The 12,500-nt window shown below is 36.2% G+C and overlaps 2 protein-coding genes across 3 annotated transcripts in view; one reads left to right on the top strand and one right to left on the bottom strand.

Moving 5' to 3' along the window:
* Positions 1 to 7: 7 nt before the first annotated feature.
* On the bottom strand, positions 8 to 6,785 carry LOC306874738 (C->U-editing enzyme APOBEC-2-like). 2 transcript variants are annotated; one of them, XR_013784655.1, is made up of 4 exons: positions 6,479 to 6,739; positions 2,055 to 2,584; positions 1,595 to 1,651; positions 113 to 592 (listed from the first exon to the last, which is right to left on the bottom strand). XR_013784655.1 is itself a non-coding variant. In XM_079424968.1 (3 exons), exons 1-2 carry the CDS (start codon positions 6,727 to 6,729, stop codon positions 2,056 to 2,058), a joined length of 780 nt encoding a protein of 259 aa, XP_079281094.1. In that variant the 5' UTR covers positions 6,730 to 6,785; the 3' UTR covers positions 8 to 592; position 2,055. The 2 variants fall into 2 exon arrangements, 1 of the variants encoding a protein (XP_079281094.1); XM_079424968.1 differs by lacking the exon at positions 1,595 to 1,651 and having other exon boundaries at positions 8 to 592; positions 6,479 to 6,785.
* Positions 6,786 to 9,376: 2,591 nt separating this feature from the next.
* Positions 9,377 to 12,500, top strand: part of LOC306874588 (interferon-induced very large GTPase 1-like) — a gene marked incomplete at its 3' end in the record, with an annotated part of 14,014 nt that continues 10,890 nt past the window's right edge. The window contains exon 1 of the mRNA XM_079424736.1: positions 9,377 to 9,546. The remainder of the gene's footprint in view (positions 9,547 to 12,500) is intronic.

Genomic DNA, 12,500 nt, shown 5'->3' on the forward strand with positions numbered 1-12,500 from the left:
ATAAACAGATCGTAGTTTTGATTTATTATATGTGTGTGATTAAAGATGCTTTTAAGTAAACCGCTGTCTCATTTCGGATGTTTGTGTTTGTAACACATAAAACAAAGCACCGCACACCAAAACAATAGTTTTATTAGTTTTCCAAAATAGTGAAAGTAGTTCCCCGTGTAATATTTTTATTAATTTATTGCTTGCACAATACTATTTCATATACAGCTGCAACATTATTTTCAGTTTAATTCAAAATCATATTTCAGTGCTCAGTATGAAGATGTGCTCTTGACCAGAATATAAAATGATAAATAAAGTCAAGCTGAAGTTCAGAATATAAAACTGTACGAAATATGCAATGTGTCACACCACATTCAAACCTAAAACTAATTATTAAAAGTATAAATCCTCTTTACTTCATAGAAATACAGAAAACATGAAAGTACTAAATGAATCTGTCAATACTCTAGTATTAAACACAACGTATGTGGACGCAAAACATAAAAACAGTGTTTTTGGCACGCATTTCCCTCTCGTTCACACAAACACACACATTCTCTTCACTTTTGGACAAATGTTTGTCGGCTATTGCTTCTTTATCCTGCAAGAGATCAAAAACAGTGGCATTAATTGACAGAAATAGGTTTGAATACTCAGACATCCCCTCTGAACATCTTGACCCAGAAGCTGAAGTGAGAGGAGATCAAATGATACAAGATATTCTGAGACAGACACACACAGATCGTTTCAGATCCTGACATTTGCACAAACAGTAACATGCTATTCTGAACACAGCTACTAAATTATACTAACGTTTCCCTAACAAAACAAGACATTCCCAGAATGCATTGCGTGTAGGGGAATGTTGTGTGTTTGTTAGGAGACAAATAAGTATATTTTTATTAATTACTGATAAATTAAGTATTCATGCATGCAGTATTATTTTAGTATAATTGAAATACTATTATAGTTTTGTTATTATTTTGAGTTTCCCTTTTCGATTTCATTTAAGTACATTTTAGTTTTGTTTTATTAGTTGTTTTTTTAGTTAAAATAAATAAAAATGAGAAATATTGTTGAAATAAATTGCTTTGTAAATTGTATGTCATGTTAATGTTTATTTATATAAATTTTTTATGGTTTTAGTTAACTGTAACTGCTGTAATCTCAATATTTGTATGTGCTACGTATTTGTGTACTTATTGAGTTAGCATGCTAATGTTTAGTCTCTGCATTTAAACTGTAATTTTGTGTTGTTTTTCTGAGCGTGATGAGTGTGAAATATTTAGCTTAGCCACATGCTAACATCAAGTGCTGGTTTGACTCTTTGTGTGTGTTAATGATGGTCAATAAAATTTGAATGTTGAGCAGAGAGCTCATTGGCTACTGATACAGGAGCGAACCAATCAGCTGTTACGTGATAATGATGTCATTATGTCATATTGAGTTAGATCTATCAGACTGCGCCATCTAGAGTTTCATGACAGAACTTTGTATTGCATTACACCAAATACACAAAATGATGTTATTTTTAGCAATGTCACATGACCCCTTTAAAGGGATAGTTCACCCAAAAATGAAAATTCTGTCATTAATTACTCACCCTCAGCATACAACAGCATACTTTGTTTACGTTCAGTAGATATTCTCCAAAATGGCGCTGAGGAGATGAAATGTTGAATAAAGTCGTTATTTTTGTTTTCTTTGCACACGAAATGTATTCTCGTAGCTTCATAAATGTCACATGGATTATTTTAACAATGTCCTTGCTACGTTTCTGTGCCTTGATCGTGGTAATATCCATGCTGTCTATGGAGGGTCACGGAGCTCTCGGATTTCATCAAAAATATCTTAATTTGTGTTCTGAAGATGAACGAAGGTCTTACAGGTTTGGAACGACATGAGTAATTAATGACAGAATTTTCATTTTTGGGTGAACTATCCCTTTAAGTAACAGAATTAAAAAAAATAGTTTTAGTGAACAATAATATCCCTGTTTCAATGTCAATATTTGTGTGTGCTGCATATGTTTGTGTAAGTGTTCGCTAAAGATGGTTTCTTACATCACTGCAGGATGTCGGTCAGTTTGTCTTGGTAGTACTCGTAGTTCTCCTGGCAGTCCTCCCACAGCGTGAACGTCTGCTCGTCGTTCTCCACGAACGTGTCCCAGGTGTAGGTGAAATCCAGCGGCTTCATCATGCGCAGTTTGCAGCCGGCGGCCGCCAGTGCCTTTAGCCCCGCCTGGATCTCAGGCTCCTCCCACTCAAAGAGCCGCGCGGAGAAGATGGACAGACGCACGCTCTTCCTGGCTTTCAGGATCTCGGCCAGCTTCGCGGCGCAGGCGGCACAAGGGCTGGACGACATGTACCAGGTGATGGTGTATTTGAGGGCGGGGTCGTAGTCGGGCAGGATCTGCTGGAAGAAAGCCTCCTCGGCGTGGCCAGTCGCGTGCTCGTCTTCGATGACGCCCCTGAGGAGCCCGCTGGCTCCTGGCCCCTGGTCCACCAGGTAACACAAGAAGGTTTTGTTCCGTCCGGAGGAGTACTCCACGTTCTTGAACTGGAACCTGTAGAAAAATGGGTCCATGCGATCCCTGTGGACACATGAGGAGGTGAATTCAAGACTTGCATGGCGCCCTCTATTGGAGCCTCCTCGCATTACAAGGTATTTTCACTCTTGAAAACGCATAAAAGTATTTAGAAGGAGTTCTACCTGTAATATTTCCCAGCAGTCCAGAGTCTGGGGTACAACTGGGTTAAAACTATTGATTTCTCAATTTTGATTAACCTGATATCAAAGCTGTCTTGAATATATATATATGGACTACAAAAGCAGTCATGAGTAGCACAGGTATATCTGTAGCAATAGTCAACAATACATTGTATGGGTCAAAATTATACATTTCTCTTTTATGACAAAAATCATTAGGATATTAAAGTGTCCCTATTATGGGTTATGAAAGGTTCATATTTTGGTTTTGGGAGTCCCCAACAACAGGTTGACATGTATGCAAGGTCAAAAACCAGTTTCATTTTATAATTATATGCATTTATTTTTACCTTATTTGCTCAATGACTCCCAAACGATTTGTTCAACGATTTATTTGATCAAACCCTCCTTTACGTGACGCTAATCTGTGGCAATTTCATTTAAAGCAGTGTTTGTGAGCTTTTAACGCTCCAAAAGCAGCACCTAGTGGCAAAGAATGAATGTGCATTTTCATTCAGACCAACGTGAAAATCAAGTTTTCCCAGGTCTGTGCGCGCAACAAGTGGGCGGGCAATATGCTGATGTCTGATGTTGACGTCAACATGAAACGGCTTGGGATTCGTTTTAAAAACGACTTGTTTCAATGATTCAGAGTCGACTCTTTCTTTTGAGAGACAATAACTTTATACACGGTGCACTTTCAGATTTAAAACTTTGCAGGATATTTAGTAAATTTCCTACCGTAAATATATATCAAAACTTAATTAGCCACAATCTGTTTTTCAATATTTAATGTATTTTTTAATAAATCCAGTATGAAGAGAAGTTAAAAGATCCACTGTTTAAATGTTCATATTTCAACAACAATCTGGATTAAAAACATAATTATAACATTGAAAACTTATTATAATACATTTTTAACATATAATACATTTTTATTATAAAAACGGCCTTATGTGCAGTTTAAATGTTTATTTATGAATCAGTTTAATATAGCAATGTACCAACCAACAGGTTTAGTTGTTTAGTTTACAGCATTAGTTGAGAGAGATTGACATGCAGCTGATTATCTATATAAACAAACAAATCAATATACTGAATCAAATTGAATCGAATCACAAACTAATTGAATCGTGGAATTTGTATCAATACCCAGCCCTAGTCTTTGGCCTCTGAGGGGGTTTCTGTGGTTGTTTTTAACAGCTCCTTCACCGGCTGACAGATGGAAGAGCTATTAGGGTTATAAATACCCTCGATGGGGGCAGAACTTTATTCTTGGTCTCTGACCCATATACAGAACCCACGGTTTGGAAGCATTGTGTGCATTTGCTGCCAGATGAACCTGATACAACTGTTCCATGCACCTGCTACGAGATGATCCACAACAATTCACAGCTTTAATGTGTTGACAGTATCAAACTCATCGGCGATGGCTTATCAAGAACGTTTGGATTCATAAAGATATTAAACCCCCTACACTCAGCAATATTTCCAAGATAAGTCAGAGATCTCAGTAAGAACTCAAACATTTCCCATCAAATGATCTGAGCTGCTCCGCTTTCATTTCATAGCTCTAGACTCTTACTGGATGATGACTGGGTTGTGTTATTTCCGTTTAGGAGTTTTAGGAGAAGCATCTAAGAGGAAATTGACACCTAAATGCGATGTAATTCCAGCTCCAATCTGATTGACTTCCTCAAAAAGGTACTTTAGGTTCAGTCAAGAATCGTCTTCTCAAGAACCGTTTAGAGTCCACTGTAAAACAATTACAGTGAATTTAACGGTAAAAGACTGTAAAAATAATACAGTAAAAACCTAACGGTAAGTTCCCCTACTATATATATGGTGAAAAACTGTATTGGACATTGCATGTAATTTTAAGGGTAGTATACCATTTTCGGAATTGAAAAAGAACGTAAAATTTACAGTGTATAACCGTAAATTGACATTCCCAGAATTCCCTGCCTTACATTTCAAATTTGATGTTTTTTTGTTGAAATAACTTTGTTTCTTCTCAGTTTTTTTTTCATCAGTTTTGTACATTAGGGTTGAATGTTACATCTAAGGTTGTTAAATTAAAATGTATTGCATTATTTCATTTTCATGTATGTTAGCATTATAGTGTTTAGTGTTTGTGTGAATGACACTGTGCAGTATTTATGTTAGCATTTAAAAGCTGCTTGTAATGGGCTTTGGTTCATCGTGGGACTTTCTCATCACCACTTGGTGGTTACCAGTGTATTACAAAGGTACAAAACAGATTTCAGTACTTCAATAGGCTGGTATATTAGCATTAAACCAGTTAATGAAATAACCGTAGTTAAAACCGTAAAATGTTGCTACCGTATTACGGTAACATTCTGGCAACCACAGCTGCCGTTTTTTTTACCGTGAATTTTGCAGGTTTTTTTTACAGTGTTCTCAAGTTAGTTCTTCTGGACACTAGCAACGTTCTTGATGTTTCAGGTTCTTTAAAGCAGCATATGGATGTTCTGATGTTATTTTTAAGAGCGTGTTTCCTTAAACGACACACAGCGAGACACATCACGGCCTGTCAGGACTGACCTTGGTGGGGGTTGGGTTGGATTTATCTGCGTCCAGCCTGAACGTTCACACATTCCCCAATAGATTCACAGATACACCCATGGAGAAACTATACGCTTTAAAAAATAAAGGTTTTTGGCATCAGTGGGTCCATGAAGAACATCCATGGAACTTTTCATTGCCCAAAAGGTGCTTTATAGTAGAAAAAGGAGCTAAAATGCTAAAGAAAAATGCATTTTCAAAGGTTCTTTGGGGAAACAAAAGCGGTTCTTCAATGGAATCACTGTGAAAACACAATTTCAGAAGTCTGCATTTCTCCAGAAGATGATTATCAGGCTTAATTTCCTTGAAAATGAAACATCCGTCATCATTTACACACCCTTGTATTATTACAAACCCGTATGACTTTCTCTCTTCCGTGGAACCTTTAGGAGATTGTTCACGTCGAAACACTCACTCTATAAATAATGTCATAGACCAACACTTTATTTTAAGGCGTCCTTGTTACACGTTACATGTACTTGCTATTATAATAACGATTAATTATGCATAATTACATGCTAACCATAACCATATAGTAAGTACTTGTAGTTAATTAATATTACTCAGCATGTAAATGTATAATTGCACTGTAACAAGGACACCTTAATATAAATTGTAACCAAACCATTTTTGGTCCCCAAAGAACCTGAACAGTTCTTAAAAGAACCACTTTGTTTTCTTAATATTTAAAAACAAACACTTTTTCCACTATAAAGAAACTTTTGTCCAATGGAAAGGTTCAATGAATGTTAAAGGTCCTTCATGGAATGATGCCAATAAAGTACATTTACTTTAAAGACTGTTAAGCTTTGTGTGTGGAACAGACTCACAATTACGGGTTTATTGCTTTAAATCTCATGATTTGTTTTTGTTTTTAATAATTAATATATTCCGCTAGAAGTCGTCACTGATCCCAAGCACCACTGGTTCTTCGTGACTGATTGTGATTCAGCATGTTTGTGTGCAAAAGCATAACTTATGAGTTGGATCTGTTCCTCAAACAAAGCTGTTTTATGATTGATCATATTGACTGCTTTTATGGCACTTTTATGATGTTTTTCAGAAGGCTGTTTACATCTCTTGTGTTCCGCAGAAGAAGGAAAGCTGCACAGGTTTGGAAAGTACTGTAAATGATGAGAAGGTTCTGCTTGAGCTTCTAGAAGTTGATTTCTGAGGATTTTATCAGACTCACCCGGTGATGATCTCAAACGGCGGCAGCTCCATTGGCTCCGGTTTCTCAGCGTTGTCTCCGTTCGCCGTGGCTCCATTACTGGCCGCGGCCTCTCCGTTCTCCGCCGGCATGCTTGCCCCGTTCGCCTCGGCTTTCTCTCCTTCTTTTGGGGTTTTCTCCTCTTTCTTGGCCTCATTTTCTGCTTTCTCTTTTTTCCTGACGGTCAGACGAGAGCTGACCCCTCCGCTGCTGCTGCTCTTTCTGTCGGCCATCTCTGGAACTGAACACACACACACACCTCAGTATTTATAACAGCACTGGTGTGTGTGTGTGTGTGTGTGTGTGTGTGTGTGCAGCTGTCTGTCTGTTCTATTAAAAGCCCTCCTGGCCACAGAGACGATAGATAAACGAGATCTTACACAGGACATATATCCTACATGCACTGCAAGGCAAACATTTAGACGCTTCTTTCTCATGTCAGAAATGTTTTAGTTGAAGCAAAAGTAAAGGCCTCATGTGAAAAGCATCCCATGATGCACCTCGTGAACTTCCAGAGCTGGAATCTAGACGACGAAGAAGCTCAAATAGAAGAGAGTTTTCATTTGTCTCACGTTTTCATCCCTACATCATTCCCAGACTTATATTTGTGATTTTAAAGAGTTTTCATAACTGCACTATTACTTTAACACATGGAAAATAAGTGTTAATACAGAAGAAGTAAAGATTTTCTTTTATGGTGGAAAACAAGGTTTTCAAATATACAATAAAAAAATATATTTGCAAAAACATGTTGCGAAATAAATATACATGATATTTTCTTCCAATATATGGTCTGGCCATTTTGTTTGTATATTTTTGATGTTGAAATGCCATCAGACAGTAAATATAAAATAAAATAAACAGAAGTGTATAGAAATAACATTTTCAGAACTTAAATGAGAATGTTAGCAAACTGTATTTGTGGATGTAAGAACTCGTGTGCTCGTTATGATTAATAGTGATATTATGATAATATATATAATAATGCTAATAAGGTTGATGATGTAACATGATAATTTACTGACACATTTAAATTAGCCACACCCACAGGAAGTTTAACTGCATGAATGAATTGGACTGACAGGAAAGGGAATTTACTGCATTCTGGGAAATTTAAGTGTGCTTTTAGCCTGGAGCACAAAAGTTAATTTAAATGTTTATCAATAAAAATGATGAACTGTAGACCTATAAACTAAATACAGATTTCTATAAGTGTCATTTCAGACCGATCTCTTTCTCTATCTGTCCACACTACAGTCAGGAAGATAGTTTCATGTTTTTGAATGAAGTCTTTTCTGCTTCTGATTTATTTGATCAAATATATAGTAAAAATTGTTAAATATTATTATAATCCAAAACAGCTGTATTATCTGTGAATATATGTGAAGATGTAATTTATTTCTGTGATCTGCAGCTGTATTTTCAGCATCATTACTCCAGTCTTCAGTGTCACATGATCTTCAGAAATCATAATAATATACTGATTTACTGCTCAACAAACATTTCTAATTATTATCAATGTTGAAAATGTGGTGGTTTCCCTTCTCTATGAAGAATCACTCTCAGAGCCTTGTGGGGTTTTGATGCCAGAAAATAGACTTTATTATAACAAGAAAATAAAGCCGAGTATCCAAGCATGTTAAAAGAAAGTTGAGTGGAAGGAAAAAAAGATGCACAACCAACCAAGTCAAGCAAAATCGATTCAAGAATTTGGGTGAACTTCACAAGGAATGGACTGAGGCTGGGGTCAAGGCATCAAGTGCCACCACACACAGACATGTCAAGGAATTTGGCTACAGTTGTTGTATTCCTCTTGTTAAGCCACTCCTGAACCACAGACAACGTCAGAGGCGTCTTACCTGGGCTAAGGAGGAGAAGAAGTGGACTGTTGCACAGTGGTCCAACGCCCTCTCTTCAGATGAGCAAGTTTTGTATTTCACTTGGAAATCAAGGTCCTAGAGTCTGGAGGAAGGGTGGAGACGCTCATAGCCCAAGTTGCATGAAGTCCAGTGTTAAGTTTCCACAGTCTGTGATGATTTGGGGTGTCATGTCATCTGCTGCTGTTGGTCCATTGTGTTTTTTGAAAACCCACGTCACTGCACCCGTTTACCAAGAAATTTTAGAGCACTTCATGCCTCCTTCTGCTGACCAGCTTTTTAAAGATTCTGGTTTCATTTTCCAGCAGGACTTGGCACCTGCCCACACTGCCAAAAGCACCAAAAGTTGGTTAAATGACCATGGTGTTACTGTGCTTGACTGTCTTGACTTCTCTTAGTCACCCTCAAAGAAATTGGAAGTAGGAAGTTGACAGCCTCATATCACAGTTTTTTTACCTCTTGAAATCCTTTATTTGGTTCTTTGCTTGCATGTCATTTAGATATAAAACATGGATAACATCTAGAAAAATATTTACAAAAGGAAAATTACAACTATAACCTGCGGCAACTATAGTTTCCAGTGGGCTTAAATGTGAGCCTTTGGTTTATGAGGACACTGCCTATGTCCCCGTAATACAAAAGGCTTAAAAAACATACTAAATGGTGTTTTTTTGAAAATGTAAAAATGCACAAAGTCTCCTGTGAGGGCTAAGTTTAGGTGTAGGGTTGGTGTAGGGCAATAGCACACACAGTTTGTTCAGTATAAAAACCATTACGCCTATGGAGAGTCCCCATAAACCACAAAAACCAACATGTCATCCGACTTAAGTTGCATTAAAAATGATTTTACATTAAATAAACAATTTTTTAATTCAATTTTTTAACTCTGTAGAATGTTTTTTTTTGGTCTGTTATTTTAAAACTGTAAGTTTGCTTCTGTAGGGTGGAGTGTACATGAAACAGAAAGTGAAAGTTGAGTAGCTTCTCATCACAGAATCTCAGCATTTCAGCACGGAAGAAAAATCCCATCAGATCAGTGTTTAAGGTCTTTAAATAGAAACACTTAAACAATGGCACTTTTATATCATGTTTATATCCGAATCGAATGACAAAAGCTTCATCTCCTCAACAAAAAGATAAACAGAAGAAAGAGCTTTGAAAAAAATACTGAAGGTGAGTGAAATTAGCATCAGGCTAAAACCAGTGCTACGCATTTACAGTGTTACCATTGAATAATATCTGTCTGTTTCTCTTTAGATAGATAGATAGATAGATAGATAGATAGATAGATAGATAGATAGATAGATAGATAGATAGATAGATAGATAGATAGATAGATAGATAGATAGACAGATAGACAGACAGACAGACAGACAGATAGATAGATAGATAGATAGATAGATACATAGATAGATAGATAGATAGATAGATAGATAGAGAGACAGACAGACAGACAGACAGATAGATAGATAGATAGATAGATAGATAGATACATAGATAGATAGATAGATAGATAGATAGATAGATAGATAGATAGATAGATAGATAGAGAGACAGACAGACAGACAGACAGACAGACAGACAGATAGATAGATAGATAGATAGATAGAGAGACAGACAGACAGACAGACAGACAGACAGACAGACAGATAGATAGATAGGCCTTTATCATACTTCCGCATTCGAAAAGCAGGAAGTTTCAAATAGCACCATAAAAAACGCCAACTGTAGTCTCTATCACTGTTGATTTATGTCAAATTCCGCACAGATACATCTTTGCAACACAACAAACTGAGTTTACAAGCATTAGTTGAGTATTGTGAAACCAAGGAAGATGCTTTCATGATATCCCAATGTATTATTGTGTGACTTAAAGGGGAGTGCGCGAGCTATACTGTATGTGTATGTGCAATACTTCAGAGTCTGAGCACCTTATTTTATTACACAACTGCAAGAAAACATTACAAACAGCATATCACATTAAAGAGCATTTAAATTAGACAACGCTTACAACTAAAGACTTTTAGATTATTAAATTAAAGGTTATGGGGAAACTTATTGTATTAAACAGCAATGCTCATTATTCATGCTTACGATGCAATCCTCAACAATTACATCAAATTTAAGTTGTTCAAATAAATATTTCACTCGCATTTGCGACTAAAAATAGATGTGTGCGAACTGGAAAATGTATTTAGGAGCACAAGTGCGAATACAAAACAGCCTAACTTATACAGTAGCCTATAACAAACGTATTAATTTATTCTGTTTATTTATGGAAAAATTGCGATGCAGCCTCATATGATTACTTTAGAACTTTAAAAAGGCAACGGTTTAATTTAAATGAGCACAGATGAGAAGAAAAGCGGAGCGAGTTAAAGTGAAGACGCGCTGAATGACGCACATTCGCCACTAGAGGGCGCTGCCGCTGCCGTTACCCCGGTAACCCAGTAAACAAATCAGCTGCGCTACTTTCCTAAAACTGTGTAAATAATGTTTCACACTCAGTCATTTAGATATTTATATTCGCTTTAGTCTTCACAATAGCATCAAATAATTCTTACTTAAAGACTTAATGAACTATTTATGTTTTCTAAGCTAAAACATGGCCCATCCACTGATCTATAATAGAGAACAGCGGGCCTATCTATATATCAACGACTGATTCGTTATTATTGTTCAGTAACACAAGGTCCATTAGTTAACATGAAAAAAACAATGACTGCATTTATTAATAATGCTATCTTAATTTCAACTTTTAATAATACATTATAAAATCAATAGTTGTCTTAATATAATTCAATGGAGCTAACATTAACTAACATAGTTGTATTTTTTATTAATCAACATTAACAAAGAATATTAACTACAATTAGCTATTGCACATTTTTAGTTAATGTTAACCTGCTTTAACTAATGTTAACAAATGGGACCTTACTTATATTGTTCTTTCGTTCATTTGAACAATCTTTTGCACTCTAATCTTGAAACACTTGTTTACTTTATATTTTTATGTATTTTTTATAAAAGTCTTTTAGTAAATTATCTTTAATAAAGTTATTTAACCTGTTAGGAGGACAACACTTTTTTTCACTTAGAAATTATGTATTGTGATTTTATAAACAAAAACATATACCGTGACAAAAGCTTCAATGATTATTAATTTTATACCGACACAGTTTAATAGGATTATAACTAATTACATAATTAGCCTATTAAATAGTGTCTGAAGTAAAATTATTTAAAAACCTTGTGTACTTTCTGTATTCTGATAAATTAAATAATTGTGCTTGTAAATGTCTCTTTGTATCGCCTTATTAAGCTAAAACACCTCATTTGAAAAATTTGCATTGCGCCCCTAAATGTTTTTAATGCGCTCCTAAATTTTTTGACTCACATGTGCTCCTTGGGGAAAAGGTAAGCGTCAAGCCCTGTTTCCAGCCCATAGACGATTATTCACCTAATACCTAGACTGATCATCTTAATAATGAGTCATATCCTGCGTGATTGAGGAAAATGACTGAACAGCATTATACTGTACAAAAACAGGAGGTTAATCATAGTAAATATAATTCCAGAATAAACTAAATATTTTAAAATAAATGAAGAGCTCTTTTCCAAAACGCGATAAACGCCAAATAAAAAAAAATGAGTTCGTCATGCCATTTTGCTGTGTACTGAACCTATTGACTGCTCCATCAATATTTCATGGCAAATCGCTATATTTCCTTGATTAAAATGTACTGCAAGATGCGGTTCATTTCCAGACCGCTATCAGCGCCGAGCCTGTCTTTAGTCTAAATGCGATATGTCCTCTCGACCAATCAGAATTCGTTCGATGCAATCCAACATGGCGACGCTTTGAAGCGTTTGTTTATGCTCAGTCTTCAAAATGAGTGCTTTAAATTCTAATAACACTTTTGATGGCCTGGATGAGCGAGTGAGACCTACACCTGGGCGTAGAAAACGCCGACTGGACAAAGAAAATCACAAAAAAAATAAAATAAAAAAGGTTCATCAATCAGGTGGCGCGTTAGTACCCACTGTCTCGAGGCTGGTGCGACCGGTTTCTCTCAGGCCGAGAAGATATCAGCGGACGACCTCTCTCTCTCTCTCTCTCTCTCTCT

Source organism: Barbus barbus (assembly GCF_936440315.1).
Source record: "Barbus barbus genome assembly, chromosome: 9".
Taxonomy (NCBI): domain Eukaryota; kingdom Metazoa; phylum Chordata; class Actinopteri; order Cypriniformes; family Cyprinidae; genus Barbus; species Barbus barbus.

Excerpts from the sequence above, each read along its gene's own strand:
- LOC306874738 (XM_079424968.1), bottom strand. The coding sequence starts at position 6,729 with ATGGCCGACAGAAAGAGCAGCAGCAGCGGAGGGGTCAGCTCTCGTCTG. Across the intron at positions 2,585-6,478 it reads CCGTTTGAGATCATCACCGG|GGATCGCATGGACCCATTTT; the intron begins GTGAGTCTGATA and ends ATGTGTCCACAG.